The sequence below is a fragment of the Colias philodice genome, chromosome 27 (genome assembly GCF_061535455.1).
Source record: "Colias philodice isolate Cphi_HAF_F1 chromosome 27, ilColPhil1 Martin Lab GWU primary, whole genome shotgun sequence".
Lineage (NCBI taxonomy): Eukaryota > Metazoa > Arthropoda > Insecta > Lepidoptera > Pieridae > Colias > Colias philodice.
Genome location: NC_143112.1, coordinates 5731818 through 5750665, shown reverse-complemented (window position 1 = coordinate 5750665; position 18848 = coordinate 5731818). Strand labels below are relative to the sequence as shown.

The 18848-nt window shown below is 32.9% G+C and overlaps 3 protein-coding genes across 11 annotated transcripts in view; 2 read left to right on the top strand and 1 right to left on the bottom strand.

Moving 5' to 3' along the window:
- hppy (MAP4K3-like protein hppy) overlaps positions 1–5163 on the top strand; it is a 47981-nt gene extending 42818 nt beyond the window's left edge. For all 5 annotated transcript variants that reach the window (XM_089711869.1, XM_089711868.1, XM_089711867.1 and 2 more), the window contains 4 exons: positions 367–485; positions 1174–1306; positions 2267–2393; positions 3179–5163. In XM_089711869.1, coding sequence (XP_089567995.1) covers positions 367–485; positions 1174–1306; positions 2267–2393; positions 3179–3278 — 479 coding nt within the window. In that variant the 3' untranslated portion in view covers positions 3279–5163. The remainder of the gene's footprint in view (positions 1–366; positions 486–1173; positions 1307–2266; positions 2394–3178) is intronic.
- A 9095-nt stretch (positions 5164–14258) lies between these two features.
- On the bottom strand, positions 14259–14827 carry Chrac-14 (DNA polymerase epsilon subunit 3 Chrac-14). The gene has a single exon (XM_089711937.1). The coding sequence runs from the start codon at positions 14713–14715 to the stop codon at positions 14356–14358; it is 360 nt and encodes a 119-aa protein (XP_089568063.1). The 5' UTR covers positions 14716–14827; the 3' UTR covers positions 14259–14355.
- A 1474-nt stretch (positions 14828–16301) lies between these two features.
- The window catches only part of LOC149476653 (uncharacterized), a 75232-nt gene continuing 72685 nt past the window's right edge, over positions 16302–18848 (top strand). For all 5 annotated transcript variants that reach the window (XR_016317793.1, XM_089711685.1, XM_089711684.1 and 2 more), the window contains exon 1: positions 16302–16550. The gene's annotated coding sequence lies outside the window, so the exon portion shown is untranslated. The remainder of the gene's footprint in view (positions 16551–18848) is intronic.

Here is an 18848-nt window from a genome sequence, read left to right as displayed (position 1 = left end):
GGCAACTTGGTTCCACACGGACGAGTTGTAGGCGAGGCCGGGGGCTTCAATATAACTGTATACATATAGCTAGCTACCAAATTGTCTTACATTTAGTGGTCCTTCGAGCAGGATTTGTATGAATATCTACATATTTAAAATAATTCTGTTTTAAAAACGTTAAGGAGCAACATGGTAGAGGTGAGACCTGGGAGCTTAGTATTTTATTCCTATATCAAATTTTATTGATATAAATATCTTATATGGGGGATTTGGCGATCCTTCGAATCGGATCTAATGTAGCGTACTACGAATATACCCTAATATTCTTGATTTAATACGTTACTAACATATGTATATCTATAATTATTGTATAAATACGTGTAGGGGCAACATGGTTCCATTCTGATGAACTAGAGGCAAGGCCCGGGGGCTCCAACACGGTGGTCCCGAGGCCCGAGAGGCTCCACACTTTACGGGCAGTGCATCAGCTGAATAAGGATGCGGTTTGTTGATTTTTATTGTTTTTTACCGTATAATAAGTGGATTTTTTTATGTTTTTCATGTTTTTATAGAGAATAGTGATTAAAAATAAAAACTTTGTTGATGTTTGATATTGTATTAGTTTAACTCAGATGAACCGATTTTAATGATAGTTTTATTTTGTTTTTCATATTTCCAGATGGTCTTAAACAGGCTGCAATTTATCATAAATATATATTATATACTATAAGAAATTACACGCGAGGCCGGGTTAAATATTAGTTTGAATGGGTATAATAAGAATGTACTGCGATTCTACACAGCTACCTAATTGATGTAGGTAGTTTATAACAAATCGCAGCTAGTCAACGACTATTAGCAAAGTGAGGGTAGTTGGGTCGAACGTCGTATAAACAAGCCCCCCCCCCCCCAGGCGTACGAATGCGCCACGAGACAAAGGAACGCGGCTTTTTATAGTATTCAACAGCAATAATGACAACTACATTGACAACTATTCATCCACAAAAATATTAAATCAAAAGTTACGTCTAACAATACATATACTTACACAATTTTGGTTCAACTGTCTTGATTTCTATACGTATTTCACAATACATAAATAAAAAGTTCGTGAGTGATTTGTTTTTGCCTTTATTTTAACTGCCTTTAATTTAATTGCCTCTTTTCAAAATGATATTTTTGCCCTTCCAGGTACTAGTATGTCACGAGAACGTGGTAGATATTATCCCGGTATTGCCCGCGTTCGATTCTCGGCGCGGCGATGAACGACGGCGAGGCAAACTGCCGCAGCGTATCACGTTCGACTTCCAGATTGATAGTATATGTGAGTAGATAAAAAATTAATAAAGAAAATCGTTCTTTTTGGTAACTACCCACCAAAAAAAAATTGGAAGAAATTTTGGGACTATTGGCACAGTATTACAATATTATTTCCTACAGTAAGGAAACGCCTTTGAACTTTGAAAAAAGTAACGACATTTTATTTATGTAGCTTGTAAATTATGACGTCAGGGCTGTGCAAAATTTTTACAAATTAATATTCAAAATTACATTTTATGTGTTGTAACTAGTCAACTAAATTCTACACTAAATATATTGACGTGAAACTTCTTTAGGCGAGTTGAGAGTAAAATTTCAAGGTCGCATCATGGCAATACCGCCACGTCATGGAGTGAAGCGACGATTTTGGTGTTTTTGTATCTTGAATTTGAGATTTTGTTTGCTAAAATTACAAAATTGAAAGAAGGCGGAAGAAGCGGGTTCGATTCCCGCCTCGTGATCGAATTTTTTCTATTCTTTAAAAAATGTAAATATCTTTGCATATTACCAAAGAAGTTTCACTTCTGACACGTGTGTTCGGTACACACGCTCTTTTTTTACTAAATCTAACTAAAAACAAATTGGTTGTCTGTTAAGTCGGTTTACTGACGATAGTTGAACGTGACAACGTCCGATTGTGCTTCTTTGTCGCTCGTTCCGCGCTCTCGCTTGCACTTCAAGCCTTACATGGAACGCCTCAGAGCGAGGTAACGCCGCATGAGTCATGTTTTTTCGTGCGTGCAGCCGGCTCTATCGAATTATAAGACGTTGTCACGTCAAAAAACATGACTCATGCGGCGTTACCTCGCTCTGAGGCGTTCCAGGCTTGAAGTGCAAGCGAGAGCTCGGAACGAGCGACAAAGAAGCACAATCGGACGTTGTCACGTTCAACTATCGTCAGTAAACCGACTTAACAGACAACCAATTTGTTTTAAACTAAAACTAATACATGATTATTTTGCAGTGTGTCTCGCGGACTCAGTGTTAGCGTTCCACCGTCACGGCATGCAGGGCCGGTCGTTACGTCACGCTGACGTCACACAGGAGATCGTCGATAGATCTAGGGCGTATCGCCTTTTGGGGAGGGATAAGTGAGTTTTAATTTATTATACACAAGTATAAAAAACGTTCTTAATAGAAAAAAATGCAAAAATTAATTTGAGGGACATGTATAAGATGAGTGAATGAGTGAGTGATTGAGTGAAAGATTGAATAGGAAAACTAGTGATACACTAAACACTTAGCACAAAAAACTGTATATTATTTGTAGAAAACAATGTGAAACTGACATGTGTAAGATGAGTGAGTGAGTAAGTGAAAGCCATTTATAAAGTTAAGATTAGTCAAATTTGTTGAAATCAAGCCATTAATAATAAAATTGCATGACAATGTTTGAATTTATTGAATGAGTGAATGAATCCATACTTATATAATAAAGCTGAAGAGTTTGTTTGTTTGAACGCGCTAATCTCAGGAACTACTGGTCCGATTTGAAAAGTTCTTTCAGTGTTAGATAGCCCATTTATTGAGAAGGCTATAGGCTATATATAATCTCGCTAAGACCAACAGGAGCGGAGTCACGCGGGTAAAACCGCGGAGCGCAGCTAGTTTTATATAGTTATGTAAAAAAAAGTTTTAAATGGTATTTGATTGATGAATGATGAGTGAGTGAGCGAAAACTGGAGAAATTACACATGTACTTATAAAACGGAGTGGTAAAGTAAATGTTTTCTCCATAATGTTGTCTATTTTCCAGATATTTCGTAAAGTGAAAGATCGATGAATGAATGAATGAATATAAAAAAATATACAGATTTAGAAAAATAATGAGTTTTACTTAGTAGAGTTTTTAATATAATAATAATTTATTTCACAGGGTCGTCGTTTTGGAATCGCACACGCTGCAAAACAACACACTGTCGGGCGAAGACGGGAACGATCTATATATTTTAGCCGGACACGAAGCGTCTTACTAATTCCATAGATACATTATACATACATACAGAATTTACAAAAATTTTATTTAAATTACGAGCAATTTTGAATGACGTTTAGTGTTTATAGATATGCAATAGTTTTGCGATTTTTTTATGTAGTAAAAAATGTATCTTTTAAAGGTAAAAGTCAAATAAAAATAGCATTTTGTTTGAAGCAATAAATGAAATTATATTCAATTAACATTGCAATACTTAGCGTATGCTTAAGTTATTCGACGTAATAAAATAAACTGAATTATTAAAAATTAGAAGCGTGCGAGTTTGATTCCCGTCGGAAGCACAAATTTATCGACTTTTTAAGACGATTAATTAGTCTTTATTATTTAAAATCTCGATTGTATCTTCATAGCACTGCCCTTTCCATTCCATGGATGTAAAAGCAATAATATAGAAAATAGTTTTTTTCTCGATGAATTTAAGTGTTGCCGTAGACGTCAAGTATAATTAAAAAAAATATCACAGTATACAGATACAACCAGTAGGGAAACTTCATATAAAACGTTCGAAATGGTTCACGCACACAAGCAAGCGTGTTTACCAGAATCGTAAGGGATTATGACAATTTACAGATATAAGAATACCCTTATGATTCTCGTAAACACGTTTGCTTGTGTGCATGAGCCATTTCAGACGTTTTGTATGAAGTTTCTCTACTGTTTGTATCTGTATACTGTGATAATATATCGCCTGGTATATAGTTAGTTAAAGATTTGTATTATAACACGATTAACAAAATTATATATAAACAGTGTGCATACAAAATCGTTTAAAAATACCCAATATCGAATTAATAGCGTGTCGCTATAAAAATATCACGTGAAATAACGTAACGGTTATAACTGTTATTTTTGCATAACGTTACTGTGATTTTAAATTAGATACACATGCAATGGATGGCATTTTAAAAATATATTTATTAATTATGTGATTAATCATAAATAACGCTAACAAATGTATGGAAAAGACAACATTATCGTTATATTATAAATATAGTTTATAGTAACGGAGAAATTATAATTGTTCGCTTATTTTGTAAATATATAAAATTCCAATTAGATATAGTCAATTGTATTATAGACGTAGTTTAGTTATTGTATTTAATTTTTTTTAATGTAACCTCATGAGAGCGCTTGCTCGAAAATGGACTGTTAATTTATTTATGTGTCGTGTCTATTTTTTAATTTGCATGTAATTTTTGCTTTTATGCCGTGGGATGAATTTAATATAAAAAATATCATTATGATTTTTTTTATTAAAATTACTAGCACAAATTCATAGACAAGTATGTAGATAAAAATAACAACAAATTGTGATTTTTGTTTTACAACTGTTATTTTCACATCGAATAACGTTCAGTTACAAAAATATAACGGTACATATTTGTAACTGTTAAATAACGGTATTTCAAAAATAACGTTTTTCATTTGAAATCTTATAAAAATGATTATTTTTAAGTAAAATAAAATATATTTAATTCATCCTACGACATATTGCGATGTTTTGTGAGATTCTCACTGTGGTTGTATTCTACACAGCACTATCGAGCGATTTTTTCTTTATTTTTTGCAAACACCACAGATTAATTATAAAATTAAGGGCCGATTTTTCAATGCTTGGATAAAACTTATCTGTCCAATAAAGTATTACACGATAATATTAAAATGTCACGTAAACTGTCACATACGGGCAATAAGAATACGTTTTTAGAATGGTATTTTTATACATTATTCGACGAATAAGTTTTATCCAAGCATTAAAAAATCGGCCCTAAAATAAATGTGGTCTCGATATTTCTGTTAAAACGAAACAATGTAATGCTTTAAACCAGTTAATTTACACCTGTAATAAACTTTTAATTTTCACTTTTTGGTTTTTTATTTACTTTACTTGCACTCTTCAACTTGCTTTTAAGACTCATTAGTTATTCAGTTTGATATTTGAAATCATCATAATTAAATACCATCTTTTTTGCATTTTTATTGATGTCTTCATTTGCCGAAATATATGATTTCGCATCATAAGAAATATTTTAATTTTCTGTTCAGTAATATAGTTATTTCATTCAATACATATTTTTCTTTGCAAAGTACGTACGTATTCTTACAATGCTTGCAATATTACGATTATTGAGTAAATGTAGCACTTTTAATTTCATAGACTAAGCATAGCCATAGACTCAGTGTAGTACCTAGGCTGGTGCTAATTTTTCTTTCAAAACCTGTACTTGTCTACTATTTATCAAGTTTGAATTTTCTAAGCTTCCCACTTCCAAAATTGCCAAAATTCACTTATGGCAAGTGGACTGAATATTGGCTGTATTAAAATAAATTCCCTTATATCGATAATTAGATATAGTTTTTTCGATTTAAAAGTTTTAATAGTCGTAGGTTTCGAAATTATTAGATGTAAGACAATGAACACCAATCTTTAATAAGAGTACAATAGTGACATAAATTTCCGTAGGTTTAAAGTTATTTGTGTAACTCTTAGGAAAGTGGAAATTGATGAGATATTTTTAAACTTCTTTATTATAAAGTGTGGCATTAGATTGCATACAATGCATCAATGAAATTACGCAAACATTTTGCTTCTAATCGGCAAAGTAATTTAAGATATGGGTCTGTCAGTAAAATGTAAAATTCAGAGATCATTTTGTATAGTGCTGCAACACTCGTTCACCTTTTTGTCTAATTTATAGATATTTAGATACTTACAAAACTGCAACACCGCCCTTATATATTCCGGCTGTGAAAATATAAAAGAGCGTGTGTGTCGAGCACACGTGTCAGAAGTGAAACTTCTTTCGCGACCGACGTGACGCGACGCGACCTTGCAGTTTTACTCTCAACACACCACTTCAAAAAAACAATACATCTAGAGAAAAAATATAGGCCATAAATACGCTATAGATTCATTAGAAATTATGTTCTCATAGTTATTCCATAATGCGACGAATACAAAAACTCAGCAACGATTGTTTTCAATGATTCGGTGTTCCTACCGCATGCCACAGCATAAATTGACGCTTCGTGCGTACCTGTGGTGCGTACCTATTTAAAAAATGGTAGGTACACTGGTAACTCTAAATAATTCATTAATTTACACCTCAAAGCTAAGTAACTTTAAAACCTGTCTTTTAAAACATTGTAGGTTGGCACATTACAAACGACCTATGTACCCATTTTCATATTAAAGTATGTTTGAAAGCTATCATCGATGGATAAGTTACTTAATGCATTAGTTATTTTATGACAGGAATCAGAGAATATAAATTATAATGTTTTGTAGAAAGACTGCTTGCTATTATTCAATCTAGAGAAAAATAGTGATTCTTTACCAAAGAAAACAGCATTCATCGATTTATTCGGGATATTTATTTAGTAAATAAAACAATTATTAATTAGATATTATGATGATAGCATGCTAGTCTCATTTACTGACAGATCTATTTACAAAATGTAATCTCTCCAAAGCTGGTACAAAGCAAAGACAATTTACGTTAGTTTAGTATTTCAAAGTTCTCAGAAACAAATAATTTAGGTATAATAAAACAATATATTTATTTTCGTTATGAAAGTAGATGGATTTGTCTTGTACATAATGGTTAGAATATGTAGAATAAGCAGAAAGATTAAATGTTAATATCCAAGATTATATTGAAAATTTTATTCCAGACAAATAAAAGTATTAAATTATATTTTGTTTCATTTTTTTCCCTTATACTTACCTAATTAATTTTATTTCCGAGGCCCGGCTTCTGTCGCGGTATTCGCATGTGTGATGAGCCCTTGATGAGCCAGTATTATTTAATTTATTTATTTAATTATAGAACATGTGGACTTACAGACATGCACCACAATGCTATAGAGTACAAAAAATTATTTTACACAATACAATTATTATACGTGATAAAAAATACACAAGAATATTGAAAAAAATATACTTATTACAACTGAAAGAAAACTTCAAACCGAAGGATTTATTTTGGAAATTCATATGCGTCCTGTGTTGCCGTAGTCAAGAATCAAGATGTGTTAAAGACTGTGGTTGTAGTTTGTACAAAAGAAACTAAAAAGGAAAAAAAAAACTGGTTTCAGTTAGATCCACTCCTGTTGGTCTGAGCGTAATGATATATAGCCTATAGCCTGCCTCGATAAATGGGCTATCTAACACTGAAATAATTGTTCAAATCGGACCAGTAGTTCCTGAGATTAGCGCATTCAAACAAACAAACAATATTATTGCTCCGCTCCTGTCGGTCTTAGCGTGATGATATATTATAACCTAACCTAAAGAAAACTTCAAACCGAAGGATTTATTTTGGAAATTCATATGCATCCTGTGTTGCCGTAGTCAAGAATCAAGATGTGTTAAAGACTGTGGTTGTACAACAGAAACTAAAAAGGAAAAAAAAAACTGGTTTCAGTTAGATCCACTCCTGTTGGTCTGAGCGTAATGATATATAGCCTATAGCCTGCCTCGATAAATGGGCTATCTAACACTGAAAAAATTGTTCAAATCGGACCAGTAGTTCCTGAGATTAGCGCATTCAAACAAACAAACAATATTATTGCTCCGCTCCTGTTGGTCTTAGCGTGATGATATATTATAACCTATAGCCTTCCTCGATAAATGGGCTATCTAACAACGAAAGAATTTTTCAAATCGGACCAGTAGTTCCCGAGATTAGCGCGTTCAAACAGTTTAGTTTTTTAATATTAGTATAGATTTACGTGGATTCGAGCGGATACATAGAGCACTCGGGCGCTGCTATGAGTGAACAGCGCTTTTCGGCCTGCTCGGACGTCGCGTGATAATACTGCTCATCAGCAGTATTGCAGCAGCTTCATACACTTGACCTAATTTTATTATAATATGTAATGTAACTACCTATAGATTATAATTTACTAGCTTTCCAACCGCGGCTTCACCCGCGTTTTTAAAGAAAAACGCGCATAGTTCCCAGTCCCGTGGGATTTCCAGGATAAAACCTATCCCATGTAAAGTTTCATTCAAATCCATTCAGTAGTCTAATCCATACATACAAACTTTCGCCTTTATAATAGTAGTAGGATAAGTAATAAATGTTTAAAATAAAATATTTGTTCAATGCTCAAACAACAGCTCGTCTATACAAATATTATAAAGAGGAAAGGTTTGATTTTTTGTTTGTTTGTTTGTTTGTATGAATTGAATAGGCTCCGAAACTACTTGGCAGATTTGAAAAATTCTTTCACTGTTGGAAAGCTACATCATTTCTGAGTGACATAGGCTAGGTTTTATCCCGGAAATCCCACGGGAACGGGAACTATGCGGGTTTTTTTTTGAAAACGCGGGCGAAGCCGCAGGCGGAAAGCTAGTATAATATAAAATATGTAATACCACAGACTAATAATGTAATACTTTTTGAGCTTAGCCCAAAAAACAACACAAACAATCTAAAAACTAAATTTTTTGCTTCCATATTGATTGTAGATCAAGCCCAGCGCTCAAGTAATTTATTTTAAACTAGCTGTGCCCGCGTGTCCCTTCGTCCAGCATACTCACCACAACTCACCATGGAATCCTGATATTTCATGAATGTCAAAAAACTGTTCTGAAATAGTGCTAAATAGTGCCCAAAGGAAAAAAATAGTGCTCTTGTACTTGCGAAGTTATAGCCATAGTTCGATGAGTATGCTGGACGAAGGTTTCGCCCAGCATACTCACCTCCGTCCGGAGAATCTGTATACGCTTCAAACATAATTCATACTTCAAAAAATAGTTCCCAAATAGTGCCAAACGGTGCCCAAAAAGAAAAAACAGTGCTCGAATAACTTCGGAGTTATAGGCTTCGTTCAGTGAGTATGCTGGGCGTAGGTTCTACGCCCAGCATACTCACCTCACTGCGCGAATATCGAACGAGCTATAGGTATAATTTACGTCTCAAAAAATTGTACTTGAAATAGTGCCCAATATCAGTCCAATTTTTGCTTGACTTTTGACTTAGAAAACCATTAAATTTTAATGTAAACTTCTACATACTAACGTAAAATGGGGTACAGTCGTCGACACATGTTTTTGGACAAAAATATTAAACTTTCTAATTGTAGACTTCATGTTATCTATACATCTATACAAATATTATAAAGAGGAAAGGTTTGATTTTTTGTTTGTTTGTTTGTTTGTATGAATTGAATAGGCTCCGAAACTACTTGGCAGATTTGAAAAATTCTTTCACTGTTGGAAAGCTACATCATTTCTGAGTGACATAGGCTAGGTTTTATCCCGGAAATCCCACGGGAACGGGAACTATGCGGGTTTTTTTTTGAAAACGCGGGCGAAGCCGCAGGCGGAAAGCTAGTTGGAAATAATTATGGTATTTTCTCACATGTCAAAAACTTTCGATTAAATGCATTATTATATATTTTATAAATAATAATAAATGAATGAAACTTTAAGCGTAAATGAAGTCTATTACTTCATTGCATTGTGTGTTTGTCTGAATAAAAACAGTCATTTGCAGCCAATAAAATTAATATCTTGAAAAATTGTAAAAAGGAAATTATACAGTTTCTTTTTGTATATATGTTGCAGGCAAAACTTATAACCAGTCAAAACTAGTACTGTGACATAGTTATACAAATTTTTAAAACTCTTTCCAATAGTTTCATCAATGAAAGGTTTAGCAATAAAAAACATTTTTAATTACTTACGTTATTTATTACTATTTAAAGGGCCAAAGTAATCAGAATTCTAGTTAACTAGTTCACAGCTTTTGTTAACATTCATAATATAATCAATGTAAATAGAAAAAATTGTAGTTTTAATATTGTATATAATATACATATAAAAAAATGTTTAGCGTCGCGGGCGCCGCGCGTCGTAAGCCCCATACCTATTGACCGTACGTGCATCCATTACTGCCACACTATATTGAACTTTATCACATGAGGAATACAGGTCAATTCCGTAAACGTTGTGGTACCGTCCTTGATCCGGAAAATGATTATTTTGAATAATTTTGTCAGTTGTAATGTAAGCATTAATAACAGCAACTTTATTTTTCATGCATGATTTACTTCATTTGATATCTTAATCCTTCAAGCGCCGTGATCTAGACAAATATATAAAATCATTGTTCCTAGCTACCGGGGTCCCATGCGACGCGCGAAGGCTTAATCATATTATTATAAAGTATTATTAAAATAATGTGTAATTAATAATATTGCGATTCTAAAGTAAATACTCCCTTACATAGACAATATAACAAAACAAATAATTTACACAAGACAAAAATTGTTAGAAAGAAAGTTAATAATATTGTATTCGACTGTACTCAATGTAATGTATGTAGAAGTTTACAATCAAATTTAATGGTTTTCTAGGTCAAAAGTCAAGCAAAAATTGGACTGATATTGGGCACTATTTCAAGCACAATTTTTTGAGACGTAAATTGTTCCTATAGCTCGTTCGATATTCGCGCACTGAGGTGAGTATGCTGGGCGTAGAACCTACGCCCAGCATACTCACTGAACGAAGCCGGAAGCCTGTAACTCCGAAGTTATTCGAGCACTGTTTTTTCTTTTTGGGCACCGTTTGGCACTATTTGGGAACTATTTTTTGAAGTATGAATTATGTTTGAAGCGTATACAGATTCTCCGGACGGAGGTGAGTATGCTGGGCGAAACCTTCGTCCAGCATACTCATCGAACTATGGCTATAACTTCGCAAGTACAAGAGCACTATTTTTTTCCTTTGGGCACTATTTAGCACTATTTCAGAACAGTTTTTTGACATTCATGAAATATCAGGATTCCATGGTGAGTATGCTGGACGAAGGGACACGTGCCCGCGACTTCGTCCGCGTGGAATAGTGACTGCATAGTAGTTACTACTTAACACACAATTATTGAGTAAACACGTCTTGAAACACGTACTATCATATACAACTAAATTATAAGTACTTACACATTATTATAAAGTTAAGAAATAAAATAAATAATAACACAAAAGAACTGTTAGTAAAATTTATTATTAAACTGAGCTATAAAAGTTAGGTACAGAAGAGTTCAAAATTTCCAGGATGTGGTTATTCTCCCGCTCCCATATTCCTTCTACTTTCACAGACTTTCAACTTTTCCCTATCACCCCTAGTAAATGGCAGAACCGATTTTGATCTAAACCATGTCTAATCATACCTATATATGTACATGTATCCTTTCATTTGGTACTCCATTTGGATTATTTATCCCCACTATCACCCCTAAGGTGCCTATATGTAATAAACAGATTGACCGATTTTGATAAAACATGACTAATTGTAATTCACACGTCATTTGATATGCCGCTCGATTATATTATTTGACCACATCCGATTATTCATTCCCACTTTTACCGCTATAAATCAATAAATGGATGAACCGATTTTGATTAAATATGCCTCATTATACTTCTCACGTCAGGTCATGCCCTTTCATTTGATATGCCACTTGGGTATATTATTTGATAACTTTTATTCCCACTTTTATACCTATATCCAATAAATGGATGAACCAATTTTGATAAAATATGTCTTATTGTACTTTACACGTCATGTATTTCATTAGATAAGTCACTTGAGTATATTTGATAAAATTTATTTATTTATTCCCACTTTTACCCCTATAATATCAAATAAATGGATGAACCGATTTTGATAAAATTGGACTACTTAATTGTTTCTGACAGGTCGTCTTTTTTCATTTGATATATCACTTGGGTATAACCACAGACTAATAATAATATACTACGTATGTATAACATGGTATAACAGACAGCATTCGTTTTTCTCATTCCCACTTTTGCCCTACATATAATTATTGGATGAACCGATTTTGATTAAATATGCCTCATTATACTTCTCACGTCAGGTCATGCCCTTTCATTTGATATGCCACTTGGGTATATTCGACAACTTTTATTCCCACTTTTATACCTACATATTATATCCAATAAATGGATGAACCAATTTTGATAAAATATTATGTCTTATTGTACTTTACACGTCATGTCTTTCGTCACTCACTTGTCACTCACGTCACTTGAGTATATTTGATAAAATTTATTTATTTATTCCCACTTTAACCCCTATATCAAATAAATTGATGAACCGATTTTGATATAATTTGACTTGTTGTTTCTGACAGGTCGTCTTTTTTCATTTGATATATCACTTGGGTATAACAGACAGCATTCGTTTTTTTCATTCCCACTTTTACCCCTCTATATAATAAATGGATGAACCGATTTTGATAAAATACCTATGCCTCATTATACTTCTCACGTCAGGTCATGCCCTTTCATTTGATATGCCACTTAAGTACAGTAGCACCTCGTTAAGTCGAACCTCGATAAGTCAAAAACCTCCAAATCTCGAAAAAATGTGTTGTTCCCTTCCCTTCAAACCCGAAAACCTCCGTTACTTGAAATCTTGACCCTCTGTTAGTCGAAATTATCACCGAGTCCCTTCAAGCCATTTTGGTACATATTTTCACTCTATAACTCGAAAAATTAAACTTGACCTCTGTATCTCGAACATAGCGACGTTTTATTTTACAACATTTATAACTTGATCATTTGAAATTTATTATCTCTATTGTTCGAACAAAAATAATTTACCGACTTTAACAACTTGCCGACAGTGCAAGTACACTATTGTTTCTTAGAAAAATTTTTGGGAGTATACGATAATAAATTTATCCATCAGAAGAAGAAGAATTTTCTGCTCTTTAAAGATTAGACAATGCTAGAGGACAACCAAATTATCTAAAGCAAAAAAAAATATACTGACTTTATTTAATGCCATATTTTTTATTTTAAACTGATTTGAAATAATGTTGATTTGTAATCAATAAAAACATGTTTGTCACCTCTGCAAGTTGAATTTTAATGTACTTTACCTCTCTAACTCAAAATTTGTAAGAATAAAACTCAAACTCTTTATGTCGAATCAAAATCCGCCTAAGTCGAAATTCTCCATAAGTTGAAAACTCTATAACTCGAATTTTTTGGCGTCTCCCTTGATATTCGACTTATAGAGGTGCTACTGTATATTTGACAACTTTTATTGCCATTTTTATCCAATAAATGGATGAACCAATTTTGATAAAATATGTCTTATTGTACTTTACACGTTATGTCTTTCAGTAGTTTTTATGTGAAAGAGTAACAAACATCCATACATACAAACTTCCTTTATAATAGTAGTAGGATAAGTAATAAATGTTTAAAATAAAATATTTGTACAATGCTCAAACAACAGCTCGTATAATATAAAATATGTAATACTTTTTGAGCTTAGCCCACAACACAAACAATCTAAAAACTAAATGTTTGGCTTCCATATTGATTGTAGATCAAGCCCAGCGCTCAAGTAATTTATTTTAAATATTCAATGAGTGTTTTGACTTTCCTACCAATTTAATACATATAAAAATATGCTTTGAGCACAATATTGCTATTTTTTTGTTGAATTTGATAAATTTGTAATTTAAATATTTACTAAGCTTCTATAGCTTTTAGCATGCATAGAGCACATATTATGTTGTGTTTATATCCTGCTAAAATAACTAGGAACCATATCATAATTGACCGCCTACTTTGTACAGTTGTTGATGTGTGAGCATAGAACCGAGAGGTAGTGGGTTCGATTCCTGGTGGAGACTAAGAAAAAATGTCTCGGTCTGGCAGGACACAGAAGGTTGATCGCATACTTGTCCCCAAAGAAAATTGATCAGTGAAACAGATGTATGCATAATGCATCTGCCCCTTACCCCACATAGGGACATGGGACTTCACTTTTATATGATAATTACATGGGCAGCAAATAAAAAAATTATAAACTTGAGTTTGAACTTATTTAGACAAATAAAATTAAGTTATATGAATTTATATACAAAGAATTAGAGAAGACAAGGTTATTAATTAAAACTAAACAGATAATGTACAAAATATTAACCATGTTTAACTTACAAAATACAATTCATAATATCACAAAGGCACTCATCATGTCGAGATTTAAAACTAAAACGTTTTATTATTCATCGTCTTCAACCATTTCTACATCTTCTTCGTCCTTCTTCTTGCCAGCAGCAGTTTTTTTGGCGAAAGCCGTAATCTTGTATTGTTCTAAGGCATCTCTTAGAGGCTCCATGAATCTATCAAATTCTATGTCAGCCATCGCTTCTAATACATCCTGGCCGGTTAAAGCTTTCCTTTTATGGTTCTTAACAATATTAGTAGCCGCTGAAGTCACATAGAGCACAAAAACAGAAGCAGCTTTGGCCAAACCCGTTCGCGCCTCTTTTGATATAGATACTCCTTCAGGCAAAGCCTCTTTGACGATTCGTGTAACTACTGTGAGCGGTAAATTTAGATCTTCGAGTTTTTCTGCCATTATTGAGAACAATCTACGATTAAATACTATCAGAATTCAATATAACAAGAAAAATACAAACTGAAAATACAAAAACCGCGCTAATCAGTTTTATGCATTGACAAGTGACGTATGACACCAGTGTTAGCAACCTGAAGTGAGCTGATTATCGTACCAGGGGCGTAAAATTATCGTACATTAGGCGTTTTTGGTTCGAAATTATCGTACTTTTTAGAATAAAGTCAATTATAAATAAATAAATCATATAAATTGTAATATTGATAAGTATGCAAGTTCTCTATAGTTAATCTTTGTTTAACTACCGCTGTCAAATCAACGGGACACTGAAACCCAAACGTTGTACGTGCCTTAATATTCATTATACTCTTTGGTTTTACGCGTGGTACAGACTACAGACCTGAACCGATTCCATTTCCACTTTATGTTCAATAAACGCGCCAAGTTTAAAATTCAATCTGACAAAATTTCACTGTTCCCATGAAAGTTCGATATGAAACACGTCAAAATTTCATATTTGTATGGGTGAAATAATATAAATTCTCGAATTTTGCCTGATAAAAATTATCGTAAAATCAGCGTACGATAATAACATGCTATCGTACATCGTACGTAGGCACCAAATTATCGTGTTTGTACGATAATTATCGTACGGTTGGGAACACTGTATGACACACAGGTATGACGTTATTGTGAAAAAACTTTTAAAATGGCAAGAAGATATGTCTTTTAGACGAGCTTCCAAAAAACTTTAGTATAAGTATGTTCTTTAGCGGCGTTGAGCACTTTTTCTGTAATGGATTATGGATATAAAATCTTAAACTCGCGTCATGACACGTGACCTGATCGAAAAAGCGTAAGACGGATACCATTCCAAAATATCAAACATGGTCAACGTTAATAATCAAGTTTTCACTTCTGCCGGCACTCCCGGAGTGCTTCCCGTCTTTTTTTTATATAGTTTCAGGCACATTTCAGGTGCAAGACGAAGTACCAACTGTGAAAAATTTGAATTTTTTGTTCAATATTAAAATCAAAGACGATTTTTAGAAATCTGATATAATCCAAAGTAAATAACAAAACAATATTTTCCCGTTTAACATTCCACTAGTTATTTTAATTCATAGATTTCTCTACTTGTAAAAGCAATACAATTATTGTAAATTTATATTCAATTATGTTAATAAATTACATATATGGTTTTGAATAATAAACAAGAGATTGTAACTACGAAATTTCATATTTTTCTTCACTGAATAAGATGAAAATAAAGTGAGTAATTTAATTTAAATATTTAACAAAAATTTAAATAATACGATTATTTAAATTTTTGTTAAATATTTATATACTTTCAAAGTTGTTCGCCCAACATACCGTTCCTAAATCGTTTGCCTTGCTTTCACAAGCAACTTGTGCAAATGTAACGCATCGCGTAGATGGGGTATTACAATATCCTTGATCCATGTGACACGTGTAGACAGAGAAACCAATTGGATTCTCCGTCTACGATGTGACATGTCCACCATCGTCCAGCATGGTCCTTCATGTCGCTGTCGTGGCAACACTGGTCTTGTCGCCATCGGCCATATTGAATTTTTTTTATCAGTGCGGTGTTTGAATTCGTAGGTGAAGGTTGTCGCTTTCTGCTCGCTTATCGATTTCTTCGTTAGTAATGTGTTATTCTAGTGTTTGTATTGAAAACATGCCGAATATGACACGGGAATAAATTCGTATCGTATTTATGTGTTTTCCTTTGAGTGTGCTCGTAAAAAGTATTCAATAAACAATCATAATATTGATTATTGACTGTCCAACCTGTGTTTATATTTCAAAGCAAGGTAAATAAAGTTTTTTATTTAACTATGTACAGTGATAATTATCAAGTAAATAGTAAGGTTTTATGGTCTATTAGTAAAGGTATAAAATAATGCAGTTTTATTCGTTGAAGCTCGTAAATATAAAAATTTGATACGCCAAGTGTAGTGTGTGACAATACGCTAAATGTATGCGCATAATATTATAATGGAATCGACTAAACTTGATCAATAGAGTGTAAAGATGCGAATAAAATTAGAATTCCTTAACGCTTCCACATATTTACTTCTCATCTGAATATTAATTTTCACCTAATTAATTGGGAAAGCTTTGCGATTGTTGTTCCTAATTCGAATCTTGTTAGGCCAAGTTTTGTATGTCAGCTGTTTATTATTTACGTTATTTATAATTTATTAGTACTTATTAAATGTATTTTGTATATTAAAATATGTATTTACCTACTGGAATATTAAAATAAATATCTTATTTTAATATATTAGTTATGCAGATATTTTTAAGCATATGGAAAAACTGCAGTACCTACGTATTCTTACTAGGTAGTAGGTACCTACACTTACTTAATTGTAAATACTAAATATGTAATATTTTATTTTATTATTTTTTGATACACACATTTCTTCTCTTACCACATAAAGAACGTTCTACACTCAATGGAATTAAAAATTAATTAAGTAATGGAATAATTTTGTCGATTGTCGCCGCGTGGTTAAAAGCTAGGTCATTGGGTTAAACGGGGCGTTAAGAAATATCGATCGATTTACATGTAATACATGCGCCCCGACTTCGCTTGTGGTACATATAAATATTATATAGCGCCTATATAGCACTGAGGCATCAAGTAGGTACATAGGACCTATAGCGCCTGCAGAGATTAGTGCATTGAAACTTCACATATTTTATGCTATGTTAGTTTTACATTAGCCGTTCATCCCGGCTCCGCCTAGGTTGACCTGGAATGAAAAACAAATAAAAAAATATATAGCCCAAACAATTAAACATACTTAGTTAACTATGTAGGTATGTCTCGGAATAATGTAGTAGGTATTCTGCTCTGAAAGAATTTTTCAAATTGGTCCAGTAGTTTCTTAGATCATTAAGTAAAGTAGTTTCGAAGTCTTCATTTTAAGGTTGATGTTCCGACCGTCCCTCCATACATTTTTGATTACCTCTAAACACTTAACACAGACACTATTTCTTTAAAACTAATCATTTTATCACTTCTCTATAATGAAATGTGTGCGCGTTCGACCTTTTTAATCAATAATTTACAATATTTACTTAGAAAAACAACAGTAAAATACCGGAAAAATTTGACACTTCTACAGTAGTGTGCGTGACTTTTGCCAAGCGAAACACGACATAAAGCACGACATCTAGCGCATAGACTATATACTTATTACAGATCTAGCGCGTCAATGTCTAAACGAAAGGCGATGTTTAGACATTGACGCGCTAGATGTCGTGCATTCGCGTTCGTTATCTTATGCATAATGAGCATAATTCTAATAAATCAAAGTTCTGTGTAAAAATTGAGTAATTTCATTTCCAATCGTTCAAAGAAAATAACAATAAAATAAAATAAAACTAATGACCTTAGAAACTATGTTTTTTTTATTTATTACTCATTATTGTTCGTCCGTCGTAGGTCTGTAAACTGTATTGTACACTGAAGGTAAATGGTACTGTAGGTACTTTAGTTCGGCGTCGTCGCTCGTCGGCTTGATATAAAATTACATTCTTGATTTCATTGACACGCGCTATGATTTGCGCGCGGAATTTCTTGTGTTGTGAATTTATTTTTGTATGCTATGCATTTTAATTGATTCAAATTGCAATGTTTCTCTAGTATGCATTTGAGACTATATTGTAAATTGTAATAATTGATCGTGGGTATAGTAATTAATTATTCTAATAACGCAATTAGTAATATATGTATTTTCGGTGGGATTCAAAACAAAAAATTGGCCCGTGATTTTTATGAAATTTCACCACATTGCAAATCACATCAATCATAGTTCATACACATGTATGACGAAAGTGATTAGTATTGTGGCTAACATTGACTCATCAGTTCATCACTGAAACCAGTGATAAATCAGTACCTATATCATATTGTGTTTGAATATTTTTAAACAATGATATAAGTATACAATTATTATAAATCGGTAAACTATCAAAGTAACCACAAACTTGCAAACATTGGTAAAATGTCCAGTAGTTTATGAGCCTATTCATTACAATCAAACAAACAAACAAAGTTTTCCTCTTTATAATATTAGTGTAGACAAACACTATGAATA

Bases quoted from the DNA above. Each gene is read 5' to 3' on its own strand.
- Chrac-14 (XM_089711937.1), bottom strand. From the start codon at position 14,715: ATGGCAGAAAAACTCGAAGATCTAAATTTACCGCTCACAGTAGTTACA.